Below are 15,352 nucleotides of genomic sequence, written 5' to 3'. Positions count from 1 at the left end.
ACTACTAAAACAATGAAAAACGTTAAGGATAGGAGGGAACTTTCTTAACCTGATAATGGAGATCTATGAAAAACCCATAGCTAAAATCATACTTAATAGTGAAAGACTGAAATCTTCCCCCGTAAAATCAGGTACAGACAAGGATGACTGGTCTCACAATTTCTATTCACCACTGTGCTGAAAGTTCTAGCAAGGGCAATTAGGCAAGAAGAAGAAATTAAATAAAAGGAATCCAGATCAGAAAGAAAGAAGTAAAATTACCTTTCACAGATGACATGACCTTGTAAAATTCACAATAAACTGTAAGAACTAATAAATGAGTTTAGCCAGGATACTGAATACAAGATTGATATACAAAAATCAATCACATGTCTATACACTGGGAATGAATAATAGGAAAATAAAATTTAGCGGTCAGCAGGTGGAGTAGTGGTTAAGGAACTGGATTGCAACATGGCTAACTGCAGTTTGAGTCCCAGACCCAGTTGTTTGAAACTCACACTGGACACGTCTGTGTGTGTGCCCAAAATCCTGAGAGGAAAATGGAGAAGAGATTGTGGTGTGGCCATCTCCCTGGGGGCTGATTTCTCAGTTTCTTTCTCTGTCTCTGTGGTAAGTGCACATACCCTATAGCAAAAAAATCCCTCTTTAAAAAAAAAAAGAAATGAAATTTAAAAAATAGCACACTCCCAATTTTATCAGAATATCAGAATACTTACAAATAGAGTTAACAAAATAAGTGTAATTTCAACTACAAAACATCATGGAAAGAAATTTAAAATCTAAATAAATGGGAAAACATCAGAAAGATTTAATATTGTTAAGATGGCAATCTTTCTCCCTGCAGTTTTTTCATGAGATTATTGAAGAAATAACCATTTGTTAAACACTGTGCCAGCAAAGGTGTGGGTTGCTTTGCCTCCATAACTTCATTGAATAACCTCACAGCAATCTTGTGAGGGCTGTACAGTTGATCCTGAATGATACAGATTTGAAAAGTGCAGGTTCACTGATATATGGATTTTTAAAAAGAGATACATTTTTTAAAATAAATACTGAAAAGGTATTTTCTCTTCCTTAATGGTATTTTATTTTCTCTAGTTTACTTTGTTTTAAGAATACAGTAATAGACATAGCACGAGAAATGTTGGACTAGCCGCATATCTTAGTGTGAAGGGAGCCAGATCCTGCATGGCTGACCTCAGTTCAAGTCCCAGACCCAGTGGCTTGAAATACATGTGTGCATGTGTGCTCCAAATTCTGGCAGGATGAAGAAATTGAAGGGGGAGGTGAGCCTCTCTCTTTCTCTCTCTGGCGAAGCATGCACTCTTTGGCAATGAAAAATTAAAATTAAAATATGTTAGTTGTTTATTTGTTGTTGGTAAGTTTTCTATTCAGTGTAGGCTATTAGTATTAAATTTTGGGTAGTCAAAAATTATGTATAGGGGGACCAGCAGTTAGCGTAATGGCTATGTCGCTGAACTCCCATGTAGTCGACCACGGTTCACGTCCCGGATCCGGTGGCTTGAAACTCACACCGGGCGTGTGTACATGCGTGCCCAAGATCCTGAGAGGAGAATGGAGGGGAAGGGATTGTGGTATGGCCATTCCCCCTGGGGGGGTGATTTCTTGCTTTCTGTCTCTCTGTCTCTCTCTGTCTGTCTGGCGAGCACACGCGCCCTATAGCAAAAACCTCTAAAAAAAGTTATGTATAGATTTTTAACTGCACAGAGGGGTCAGTGCCTCACCTCCAACATTGTTTAAGGGTCAGCTGTTTTTCTTTATCTATTTTGTACATGAGGAAATTGAAGCCAACTGCCTTGTTCAAAGTCATTCTGTTAGCAAGTGGCATAGATGCACATGAAAATTAGATGTTCTACTTGTAGGGCTTTCTACTTCAGTCAAACGCATCATTAAAGAGAACTGGAGAGATATGAACTAAACTCTGGTAACGTTTTTAAATGAAAACACTCCAGTTCTCTTGATGGAATAGTCATAAAATTTCAAATTTCTATCTGGAGGGGAAAGAAGCTACCTGTCTTATGCTATTATTTTGCCAATGTTTCAACCAAAATATTCCTTTATCTACAGAGAAGTAAACTTGTGAGATCTATGAGGAGAGAATGATTTTGTGGTCTGTGATTTTGTCTTTAAAAGGTCTTGTAAGGATACCATTGTATGCTGTAATATGAATATTTAATTTTTTTTAATTATACTATACATTAATAAGCATCATGGAGAGGCAAGGGGCAGGCATTCAGAAGAGACACCTTCATGGCTCCTGAGAACTAGTGGTTTCAGGGAAAAAAAGAGAAATGAAGATTTTTCTAGTGATAATTTAGCCTCCAGCCCACAAATTCGAGTGGAAGGAAGCCCGTCAAGTCCTCTCTGTCTCTTTTTCTGTCTCTATCTCTGTATCTCTCTGCCTCTGTCTCTGTCTTCTCAGTATTTTGTAATTTTTCCCTTTTAACATTTTTTAAGGTGAAGTATTTTTTCAGCTTTCAGACCCTCCTTTACGTTTATCTTGTTAATAATCCCCTCTCCCCTCCACTTTCTGAAGGTGCAAGGGGCAAGCCTTCAGAAAATGGCATCTTCATGGCTCCTGAGAACTAGTGATTTTGCGCGGCACTTATGCAACATTCAGTTTTCTATTTTTTGGTTTTTTTTTTAAATAATTTTTTAGTAGTTTTTTTTTCTTCTTTTTTTCTCTATTTTTTGGTTGCTATTGCTGCTGGTTTTGTTTTTTTTTTCTTTCTCCCTGTTTCCTTTTCTTTTTCTTTTATCTAATCTCTCTGCTCAATCTTTATTCACTGTTTCTAGACAGATGTAAGGGAACTATAGCCAAACATCCAAATACTATTAGGGTTAACATATTCCTCAATATCTACTGAAACTGCTGCACAAAGGGATCAAAATGGAACAACAAAGAGATTCCATATCACCTCTTTCTTCATGCTCCTGAATGCTCAGATTGAACTTCAAGTTTGTGAAGAAACACACCATCTATCAGATGACTAGAAATCACCACTGGACCACAAGAAATATGGAAAAGCAATAAAATACCTTTCCACCAAGGGAAAAGAATAGCTCCTCTTTATCCATGGACAGTTCAATGGAAATCATGGAAATGTCTGATAAAGAAATTAGAACATTCATAATGGTGAAGCTAACAGAGATGGAAGAGAAGAGAGACAATGAACTGCACAAGAGAAAGAAGATGACGAGTTCCAAGAGGTAAGGAAATTCTTGCAAGATATAAAAGAGGAATTACTCACTTTAAAAAAGAATCAAATGGACCTGTTAGAGATGAAGGCTATAATACAGGAAGTCAAAAGCTCCCGTGAAAGTGTTAGAAACAGACTAGATCATATAGAAAATAGAATCTCAGATGTAGAAGAGAAAATTGCTGGCCTAGAAAAATCTACCACAAAGACTGAGAAAATTACCCAAAAATATGAGAATAATATCCAAGAAATACTAGACACCATTAAATGTCCAAATATCTGAATAATTGGTATCCCAGAGGGCGAAGAGACTCATAAGGGCATTAATAATCTATTCCATGAAATTCTGCAAGAAAACTTTCCAAACCTATAGAGGGACTCAAAGATCCAGTCCCAGGAAATACAAAGGATTCCAAATAGAATCAATCCAAGAAGATCTTCTCCAAGTTACATTACAGCCAGATTGACCAAAACCACAGACAAAGACAAGATACTAAGATTGGCAAGAGAGAAATGGCAAGTTACCTACAAAGGATATCCCATCAGGTTGACAGCAGATCTGTCATTGAAAAAAATGCCAGCAAGGAAAGAATGGGAAAATATATTCAAAGTGTTAAGGGAAAAGCAATTTCAACCAAGAATATTGTACCTGGCAAGATTATACTTCATATGGAAAGAAAAGACAAGGACATTGTCAGATAAACAAGACCTAAAAGAATTTACCAGCACCAGACCAGATATCCAAGAAGTTCTCAAGGGAGTGCTATATCAGAAAAATTAAATACAGACACACGGAAATAAGAGTTCAAAAACTAAGAAAGTGGCCAACTTAATCATAGGGACAAGTCTGGAGTTGAATATTATATCCCAGAATTCAATCGGGAAGATCAAACCACAACAGAAGATACATTAAGTACATGAGACTGAACTGATAAAATAGCATTTTAGGACTTTTGACTAAAATATTGCTGATTTTCTTCTAAGCTTTGTTGTCCAGTTTTAAAGATTTGTGTCCTGTCTTAAGCTGTCGATAGGTTCATGTACCTACTATTTGAACAGAATCCTAACCTGTTGCCTGGCTTTAAGTTTTAAGCAAATTCTTTAGCATTTCCTTCATTTATTAAAGTTAAAAGTGCTTTTCTTGAAATTACTAGCTGAACATGCTATTGAACGTAGTTAACTTAATTGTGTGATCAATAAAATGTGGGGGGGAAAGGAATGGAAGACAACTGTAGACACCAGAAATAGTGCAAGAAGAGGATAGGAAAGGGCAGAGGGTCAGAAATAGGGGTAAATATATATAAAGATATATATGAAACTAGAAATGGAAAATTATTGACGATAGCATGCATGATTAAGCCATTATACAGTATATTCTGGATGGGAAATTACGTTTTGTATGCTGTGATGATGCTTAGGGAATGAACGTAAATTAATTCATTAAAAAAAGTTTCAGAAAAACTCAAAAAACTGTTTTTCTTAAAATTAAAAAATGCTTTAAAAATAAGCATCATGAAAAATGCTCTATAAGATATTCGGTGGTTCTACTTTGAAAAGTAGATACAAAAGTATACTCACTCTTTTACACATCTAGCCTTTCTCTCTCTCTTTTTTTACCCCTGTATTTACCTTTTCCTAAATGGCATTGCATGGTCAAGAAGGATACTTTCTTTAAATTTTTTTAGGATATTAGATATTTTCCTTTTTTGAGTCATGTCAAAAGATAAAGGCAGGCAACCAACATTTACAGTGTACCTATAATTCAACAGGCATAGAGAGAACAGCTTTAGATTGTATTTTTGTTTTGTTTTGTGTCTGATATTTTTTATGAATGAGGGAGAAAAAGTGAAAGAAAGAGAGGTAATTTTGACAGGGTTTCACCATACCGTGATCCTCTCTTTCCAGCCTCCCAGTTAGCTAAGACCACAGGCATATGCCACAAAGCCTGGCCTATTTAGGTTGGGCTGGGAACCAAATCAGAGCCTCCCTTGCAGCCTCAGCCTTCATGCAGCCATGCCTTCCTGTTCACATCACCATGGCTGAGCCTGCATGTATTATATAATATAATTCTCACAAAAATTCTATAAAGTAGAAAGTATCTTTTGCTCTCCAGATCAGGCAAGTGGAGTTCAGGGGGCCTTAATGACGTCCCCGCAAAGTTCAGCAATGAAGGCAGGATTCCAACCCAGGTCTTGCTGGAGCCAAAGCTCTGCTGAGTTGGCATTCTTTTCCCAAACAAGAAAAACTGGTGTGGGGCTTCTTCATTTCATCGTGATTCCACAATCATTCAAATACTTTCTCAAATTATTCCTGTGTCTTTCTTAGAGCGTGGCAGGGAAAGAAAGACTGAGATCTCAGCAGTACTTAAATTCAACTTCCCCATGGTCTAGCTGGCATTTGCAGGCCAGCAGCTTCTAGTAATACACTTTTATTTAAATAATTGTGAATTTACTGAAGAATAGCAAGTAATGATTTGATTCGGAAACCCATTCACTGTAAAAGTGCTTTTGCTTCAGGCTCATAAAACCAAATGCCTTGCCTTGGGATAATAAGTGAGCGTGTAATCTAGGGGAGGTGAGAAGAAACATAGTGTCACATGCCCATTCTGCACTTGTTCTCAAAGCAGACCTCTACTATGCTTGGAACTAGAGTGTTATTTAAGGAAATTATGCAAAACTTCTGAGGTTCTCTTTTTAATTTTTCTCTTATTGTGTGCTGTTATAGTCATGCAAAACAATATATGTAACACATAAGTTATTCAACCTAACAATAGAATGAACTCTCGGGACCAGCAGTTAGCGTAATGGCTATGTCGCGGGACTCCTACGTAGTCGACCGCGGTTCGAGTCCCGGACCCGGTGGCTTAAACTCACGCCAGGTGCGTGTGCGTGTGTGCCCAGGATCCTGAGAGGAGAATGGAGGAGAAGAGATTGCGGCGTGGCCATCCCCCCGGGGGGTGATTTCCTGCTTTCTGTCTCTCTGTCTCTCTCTATCTGTCTGGCGAGCGCACGTGCCCTATAGCAAAAAACCTCTCAAAAAAAAAAAAAAAGAATGAACTCTTATGACCTCTCATTAAAAAACAAACATTGACAACACCATGGCATCAAACCTGCTAGAATGGAAGCTCTGTAAGGACATGGATTTTTCTTCATTTTGTTCACTATTATATCCTCAGGAATTAGAATGGCATCTAGTATATAGTAAATATTTGATAAATATTTTTAAATGAGTTTATAAATATTTTATCCTTATTATTCATTTCATCACCTCCATCCTTCCCTTAGAAGTAACCACTATCCAGATTTAGGATCTATGATTCCCTTTAATTTTGATGTTTTGTTAATATATATTCCCAAATAAACTATTATTGGTTTTTATTTCTTTTTGAACTTTATATAATGGAATCATATTGTATATATGTTATTGAAAGTTATGTCTTTTACTGCTTTTATGACTTCCAATATTTTGATCCCTACCATAAAGTGTAGAGAGTCGGTATATATTAACTGGATACATACAATATCTTTCTTTCATATCCTGGCTTGCTTCACTCGGCAATAGCAGTGAAAATAGTTATAGATGCTGAAGACAGTGTAGAATAGGGCAGGGGGATAAGGGAAGAGTATAGATAAGGATAGCAAGAAAACAAAAAGAGAGGCATAACATTAGTGGGACACAGAAATGGTTAATTACCTTTTGATGATAACATGTCTAGTGTTCTCAACTGGACTGGTCTGAGAAGTATTTCATGTTGGGTAGATTCTTTATACACACCAAAATATATATAGTCACTGAATGTATAAAAAGTAATGAAAATAAATAATAATTATCTGAAAAAAAAAGTTATGTCTTTTACATACTAGCATTTGAGATTCACCTAAATGTAGCTTTATTCAATTCTTTATAATTACTGAGTTGTATTTTTTTTTCCTAGACTTGCCATTGGGGTCATGTGCTTGCTAGAGAGAGACAGAAAGAAAGAGGGGAAAAGTGAGGAAACACCCCCCCCCCAAGGGCGATGCCTATGCTATAATCCCTTCTCAGTTCTCCTCTTGGGATTTTGGAGATGCACACATATGCACCTGGTGTGTTTTTCAAGCCACCAGGACCAGGACTCAAATTGTAAAGCCCACCATGTGGGATCCAGCCACCTTAACCCACACATCACTGACTGACCCTCTGAACTGGATTTGAGTATGCCATAATTAATTTATCCTTGTTCTCATCAATGGAAATTTATCATTTCTGTTTTCATAAATAAAATTGCCATGACCATTCCCATGTGTACCTCCTAGTGCATGCATGTATGAATTTCTCTAGAATATAAACCTGAGCAAGGGACTGCAGTTGAAATTTTGTTCACAGTATACAAAGGTCAGCCCATGAGTTAAAACTGCAATGTGCCCTTTGTCCACACTAAGCCAAGGGTAGTAGGAGTCCTGTTCAAAATTTTGAACTGTATGGTCAGGGATAGAGGGATATAGAAGAAAGAGAGAGAGAGAAAGAAGTAAAAAGAGAAACAGAAACTGACTTGGTGAAGCCAGGAGTTATTTCAGGCCTCTAGTCAAAGTGAGTTATAGTTAGTAAAATATCTTATTCTGAAATTTTCATTATTTCTCTTCCTCTTCTTTATCCTTTATAGTTATTTTCTTATAAGTTGCACTTTATTGAATTCATTTCCAGTAAATGAAATACTGATTTCTTTTTCAGTTTTTTATTGATTGTAAATTTGATTAGATTACCTTTATTTGTTTTTGTTTTGCTATAGGGCATAGAGACTGAAAAAAAGTGAGAAAACACCCCCGAGGTGGGATGGTCACACTGAAATCTCTTCTTTATTCACCTCTCAGGATTTTGGGTACCTGTGCACATGCACCCAGCATTTCTCAAGCCACTTGGTCTGGGACTGGAACCACACAGTCAGCCATGTTGGATCCAACTACTTTAATCACAATATTTCTGATTGTCCCTGATTAGAGTATTTTAAACAATTTCAAGTGTATTTTTAATTTTAGTGTGAATGAAAATTTCTTTCTTTAAAAAAATCTTTAGTAATAAGAACACTTAACATGAGGTCTATTCTGATAACAAAATTATAAGTGTTCAATATGTTCTTGTTAACTGTAGGCACAATGTTACACAGCAAATCTCTGGAACTTACTCATCTTGCTTCACTGAAACTTTATGCCTATTGAACAGTAACTCATTATTTCTATTATTTAACTTAAGGGCTTATGTTTTCTTCCTTACTTACTAAGGAAGAAGTACCTATAAAACATAGTAACTACATTCCTGTGGATGAGAGTGTAGGCAGTTGTCACCTATGTGAAACAGATGAATCCAGGAGGTCACCTGAGTTTTCTTCAATGCTTAAGCATAGGACATAAGAAAGACAGTACCATTGGCTAGTAAGAACCATGTTCTATTTTTTTAAGCTTGAATAAATTACTGTGGGACACTGAGAATCACCCTTTCATGAATGTTTTAGGTTTGGCTTTTTGGCTTTTCTCCTTCATATCCACCTGGAAGAACTCAGGCGTGGATCTTCTTAGAGATAGGCAGTTAGACAAGATGACTTCTGAATCTCCATCTTTGCCCAAGTAACCTTTGAGTCTTCTAAATGACCAAGTGTTTTTATAGTAGCCCAAAATAACTTTAGCATCATGGTACATCATTTCCCAACAAAAGTTTGAGGCATAATAACTCTGCTACTTTATTTTGTAGAATAGGACAGGGGAATGTCCATGTGATTGAGAGAGACTCTTAAGTAAAGTGAGGGAATGGAAAAAAAAACGCTAGGGCCAGCAGCTGGCATAATGGTTAAAATGCTGGACTCCCACATAGTGAACTGTAGTTACAGTCCTGGACCCATTGGCTTGGTCACACTGTGTGTGTGTGTGTGTGTGTGTGTGTGTGTGTGCATGCCTAAAATCCCTAGAGGAGAATGGGAGAGTAGAGATTGCAGGGTGACCATAGCCCTGGGGAGTGATTTCTCACTTTCTCTCTCTTGATTTTTCTCTCATCTCTCTACGGCAAGCACACATGCCCTATGGCAAAAAAAAAAAAAAAAACACTAAGGAAGACTAACATGAAAATGCTGATTATGATCCTTCATTGTGTATTCATTCAAAAGGCCTTTTATCCATTTTGTGATTTATATTATCACACACAGCAGCAGCTCAGTAAGGTGGGTGATATCCCTATTTTGCAGATCATATTTGATGCTCAGAGCGCTAAAGTAAAGCACATTAAACTGCTTTGATATTTGATCTGTTTTGGTTAAAGGACTTCCTTTGACTGAGATACTGTCATAGGGCTGAATTCATACCATTTAACTGCTCATAAAATGTTGCCTGACCACCATCTTAAGTTAGATACTTGAATATCATATTCCCTGCCTCATCCTTTCCTCATGTACACATAGCCTTTGAAATTGGCTAATCCTAGAGAACAAATCTAATCCCTTGCCAGATCCAGAAAGGCTCTATCGACATTACAGAAAATCCTACAAACATCATTGTTAAAAGTTTCAAGAAAATTCAACTTTGCCCTGACTGACTCACTTAAGTAATAGATAATAATAATTTATGCATTCAATTTACTACTGAAGCCCCAAGATTTCTGCTCATCTATTTTTGCCACCCACTGACATGTATTGTACTGTTTTTTTTCTGTTATTGTGTATGTTGTATTGTGTGTGTGTGTGTGTGTGTGTGTGTGTGTGTCTTTCCAGTTTGGAGACTACCAGGGACCACGTTTTGCCCATCGACTATTACTTCCCGCCCCAGAAGAGTAAGGTGGGTGATATCCCTATTTTGCAGATCATATTTGATGCTCAGAGCGCTAAAGTAAAGCACATTAAACTGCTTTGATATTTGATCTGTTTTGGTTAAAGGACTTCCTTTGACTGAGATACTGTCATAGGGCTGAATTCATACCATTTAACTGCTCTTAAAATGTTGCCTGACCACCATCTTAAGTTAGATACTTGAATATCATATTCCCTGCCTCATCCTTTCCTCATGTACACATAGCCTTTGAAATTGGCTAATCCTAGAGAACAAATCTAATCCCTTGCCAGATCCAGAAAGGCTCTATCGACATTACAGAAAATCCTACAAACATCATTGTTAAAAGTTTCAAGAAAATTCAACTTTGCCCTGACTGACTCACTTAAGTAATAGATAATAATAATTTATGCATTCAATTTACTACTGAAGACCAAAGATTTCTGCTCATCTATTTTTGCCACCCACTGACATGTATTGTACTGTTTTTTTTCTGTTATTGTGTATGTGTTGTATTGTGTGTGTGTGTGTGTGTGTGTGTGTGTGTGTCTTTCCAGTTTGGAGACTACCAGGGACCACGTTTTGCCCATCGACTATTACTTCCCGCCCCAGAAGACTTGCCTGATCTGTGGGGATGAAGCTTCTGGGTGTCACTATGGCGCGCTCACTTGTGGAAGCTGCAAAGTCTTCTTCAAAAGAGCTGCTGAAGGTAAAAGTCTTGTACAATCACTTCTATTTCTCATTTTCCGTTACCTTCCAGAGAGATATACCAACCTTCCAGGTCCCAGAATTTTATCATCTCAGATACAGGGTGATTTGAAGGGCCCTTCCAAAGAATCTATGAGCCTAAAGAAGCACGTTTTCATACTCCCTGCTCCCTGACTTTGGCAGCCTTTGTTGGACAGGCATTGTAGGCAATGAAGGTGTCTCAGCTAGTGCTTGGGGCTTGGTGGGTCCTAGGGATGAAAGAAAAATTAATGATGTAAAAATATTTCATTTTCTTCCTAATTGTTTTTCACTATGCTGCCTAGTGAGGGGAAAATGTCCTTATTAGACAGGTTAAAAGTGGAGAAACCCCAAGTAAGACCCCAGTCTATTCTCTTTGGTGAATATAAGACTGTTCATTAGCAAAGGCTTCCTGGCCTCAGCCCCAAAATGAAGTGTTCTCACTGTTCAGCAGACCATCAGTCTCTGCACCTGTTCCCTTTTGTTGCTGCCCCCTTGAGACATCTCTGAATTAATAGCTCCTAGGTAGGTGATGAAAATCACTTTTTTTTTTTTTTGAGAGGTTTTGCTATAGGGCACGTGTGCCTGCCAGAAAGAAAGAGAGAGACAGAGAGACAGAAAGCGAGAAATCACCCCCCAGGGGGGATGGCCACGCTGCTATCCCTTCTCCTCTTGGGATCTTGGGCACACACGCACACATGTTCGGCGTGAGTTTAAGCCACTGGGTCCAGGACTTGAACCGCAGTCGACTACATGGGAGTCCAACGACATAGCTATTACGCTAACTACTGGTCCCGATGAGAAACACTTTCATTCTCCTCTGCTGAGCCCTGCCCACAGGTCAAGTCCATTGGTTGAGAATCTCAAGCTAAGTAGCATCTAGTTAAATGAACTCAAGCTCTGTCACCTTCTTTCTATTTAGTTTAGAATAACTCATGTCTACTCAGCCCCCCAGAGGTGCTCAGCCTATATATTACAGCAAAAATTCACATTTCCAGACTTTTTCTGTATGCTAGTGACTCCCTCTTTCTTAATATCCCTGAGTTTACACCTCCTATTCATCCACTTCACTTCCCACTGTGTACCAAGGGCTTTCATCTCAAAGGGACACTGGTAAGCAGTCCCCAAACAGAGATCCTCTGGTCTACAACCAGACCCAGTTATTAAATAAGAGCATCTACCCTTTGCTCTCACTTTCCACAAGGAGGTACTTCCTGCCAAGGCTTTTATCCTTCCCTTTCAATATCATGACAGGGTTTAGTTCTAAGTCAGAACCAAGACAGAGAACCTTTCCTTATGTGAGGGCTATAAACCCTGAGGACAGTCTTCAAAGGCTATACCTTTTGCCAATAATATGCTGACACCCACCAGAGGACAGAAGAAATCCTGGAGAGTTCTTGACATTTAGAGAAAAGGTAAAAAATGAATGCCCTTTGATTGACCTCCTTATTTATATTCAATCATAATGATGATTGTAATTTCATCACTTTGGCTGAATGGGTAGCAGGATGCCTATGAGACAGAAAGCTGTCATTTTATTTTCTTCCCATCTGCACTGCAACAAGAAGGCTCCTAGCATTTGATATTACTGAAAACATGCTGTTTGCCCCACCCATATGCCTAAGAGACCCATGCATACGGGTCATGCCAGGCTAATATGAGGTCCAGGGCCCCAGTGCCTAGCCTACGCAGTTTAAAAAGACCCTGAGAGTAGAATAGCACCTTCCTTTCTTAAGAGCACTTGTAAATGGAGAGCTGACAGAAAAGGAAGTGAAGAGCAACTTCAGGGGCTTTAAATCACTCCACCTTCCCCAGTGAGACCCTGTTGCTTCCCCATACCCATCAGCCAGTAGGCAAAGAATGAACCAGATCACCCATCTAGAATTAGTGTGTCAGCAAGGCCAACCACTATGGTAAATAGCAGCCATATCTGATGGGAAAAGAGTTCAAGTGAGCTAGTGAACAAGCAAAGATATTAGATTATACTTGATGCTGCCTCTGGGTTTTACAAATCTGGGTCATCAAATTGCTTTCAGAAAACAGGGGAAATGGTCAACCATACTGTCAAAGGGAAGATTTTGTTGTATCAGATATCCCACATGAGAGTTTTCTGCAGAAGTTAAGCTAAAGGAGAAAGACAAGCATTAGGACAGCTGGGATGTCTGCATTGGAGTAGCTCTGCTATTACTCGAAGCCTGCAGTATTTGAGAATAGGGAAGAGAAGAAATGGGGACAGAGGAAGGAATCATCCAACCTACAGAACACATAGAAATACAGCAAGATCTCAAAATGCTCCAGAACCTAGAATCACTCCAGTTAGGGAAATTGAGTAATATATTTTCCTTGAGACAATGGGCTTCCTTGAGTTCATGAGGCCAAATCCTCTTGACCACTTGAAATACGAAATATCACAAATGAATTACTTGAAAAGCCATAGAGAGGGAATCATATGAGCCCTTGGTTACTTTAGAATATGTACCCAAGGGATCAGCAGTTAGCGTAATGGCTATGTTGCTGGACTCCCATGTAGTCGACCGTGGTTCGCATCCCGGAACGTGTGCGTGTGTGCCCAAGATCCCGAGAGGAGAATGGAGGAGAAGGGATTGTGGAGTGACCATCCCCGCTGGGGGGTGATTTCTCGCTTTCTATCTCTCTGTCTGGCGAGCGCATATGCCCTATAGCAAAAAAACCTCTCCAAAAAAAAAAAGAAAAAAAGAATATGTACCCCAGATTCCAGTCCTGAAACCTTTGAGGGGCAGGACTAGATGGTTGAGGAAATACACACACACACACACACACACACAATTATTAGTGTTTTCTTTCTCTTCACATCTGTAAAGCTGGGTGGTTTGAGTTTATTAATGTCATTATCCCTCTTTAAAGGCAGGAGTCTGTCTTACTACCTGAAGAGAATATTTATTGATTTATTTTCCCCATTTTTACAATGCACTCTTATCATTCAGATGGTCTTCGTGGTTCTTAATTAGTCTGTTGAAATCTGGAATTTCACTCGTCTTGGAGATACTAGAAGCACAAATCTTTCTCCTTTGTTGCTGTCAGTTCACTCAGACTGAGTATTCAGAGTATTAATTATCACTTTATTCATAGTTTCAGAAATCTCTGGACTAGGAAGTCTGGCATTCCAAAGAGAAATCCATTTCTATCTTTGGTGGTTCATAAAGTATGAGGTTTCACGGTTGTCAGTGGTGCAGGGCTCAACAGAGTCCATTGTAATCTGACCAGGTTTTCTTGTTTAGGAGGAAGTGTAGATAAGTTGCACATTTTCTCTTTGTCAATAATACTGAGCAGTCGGGGTGAGGGTTAGTTTGAGCAGGGAAGGATCTTTATATTTTTGAGGAAAAAAAAATGATAGTATAAGCCATGGGGGTAAAATCACTAAAATCTGATTGAGGAAAACAGAAAGACCAGGGGAAGGAAATTAGGGGTTGACCTGTGGGTTAAAAACAGGAGAAACAACTAGTTTGTGGCATAGATAGGTAGGTGAAGTGGTAAATGCAGAAGCATGTTGAACGCTGTCCTAGAGCCAGGAATTCAAAACAGGGTGAAGCCCATACAGAAAGGTAGAGACTAAGAGATGTTTTTGTTGTACAATATTAGATAATAAATTTCTCCTTTTGGATCTCAGTTTTCCCTGTTTGTAAAACAAGGGAGTTATAGATTTTAATTATTTTTAAAGAATTATTTATTTTATTTTATTTATTCATTATTATTTTTATTTTTAATTTGACGAGAGAGAGAGAGAAAGTGAAAAAGCAAGCCACCAGGTCTGGGACTCAAACCACATTCAGCCATGTGGGAGCCCAGTGCCTTAACCACCATGCGACTTTAAGAAAGGATCTTAATATATTGAAGTTATGCACAATGCCTGGTCTTTCTATGGTAGGTCAAGAATCAAACCCAGGCCTCTCATGTAACTTTGACCTGTAGTCTACCAACACAAGCTACCACAACTCAGCCAAACTAGATGTTCTTCCAGGTTACACTTTTTGTAACACAATTACAAATGTCATTGCCATTATTTCAGCAAATATACATGCATTCATACATGCATACCTGTATGCATTATTGGTTTTACCTTTATAGCAGATGGCAAACTCCAAATCTTAATAAAAACTAAATCTTCAGATAGGAATAGAGCCAGACGAGAGAGTGTACTGTGGGTGGACAGGGTTAAAACCCAACACTCTTGAGATTCTCTCTTGTGACTGTGGCTGGGTAACCTTTTTTCTTTTCCATTTTCTCCTAGAAAATCAGGATATAAATACCCATCTCTACCTCATCATGTTTCCAAAAGGGTTAATTAATTCATCATGTGCTTTATGTGCTCAGAAATTTACTATTTTTCAGACATTTTCTAGTAAAATGTTGGGGATTGTACATCCATTTGTTTTGTACACATGGAGCACTGTTTGGTATACATCATAAAATAGAAACTATAGTTTACATTTTGAACTCAAAGAATTACATCACCCTCACTGATGTTTACAATAGATCTCAATTTAGTTCCTTTGACAAATTTTATATGTGCCTCAAGTTTTTGTAAGGGAAGGAATGTTAAGTGAACCTTCGTTGAACTTTTTCTGTCATTTAAAT

The 15,352-nt window shown here is 38.3% G+C and overlaps 1 protein-coding gene across 1 annotated transcript in view; it reads left to right on the top strand.

Annotated features, from left to right (window-relative positions):
• Positions 1 to 15,352, top strand: part of AR (androgen receptor) — a 230,683-nt gene that overhangs the window by 115,118 nt on the left and 100,213 nt on the right. Inside the window, exon 2 of the mRNA XM_027765989.1 lies at positions 10,570 to 10,721. Coding sequence (XP_027621790.1) covers positions 10,570 to 10,721 — 152 coding nt within the window. The remainder of the gene's footprint in view (positions 1 to 10,569; positions 10,722 to 15,352) is intronic.

This window comes from Tupaia chinensis, unplaced genomic scaffold (genome assembly GCF_000334495.1).
Source record: "Tupaia chinensis unplaced genomic scaffold, TupChi_1.0 Scaffold140102_1, whole genome shotgun sequence".
Taxonomy (NCBI): domain Eukaryota; kingdom Metazoa; phylum Chordata; class Mammalia; order Scandentia; family Tupaiidae; genus Tupaia; species Tupaia belangeri.
Note: the sequence above shows the minus strand (reverse complement) of the source record. Positions and strands in the feature narration are given on the sequence as shown.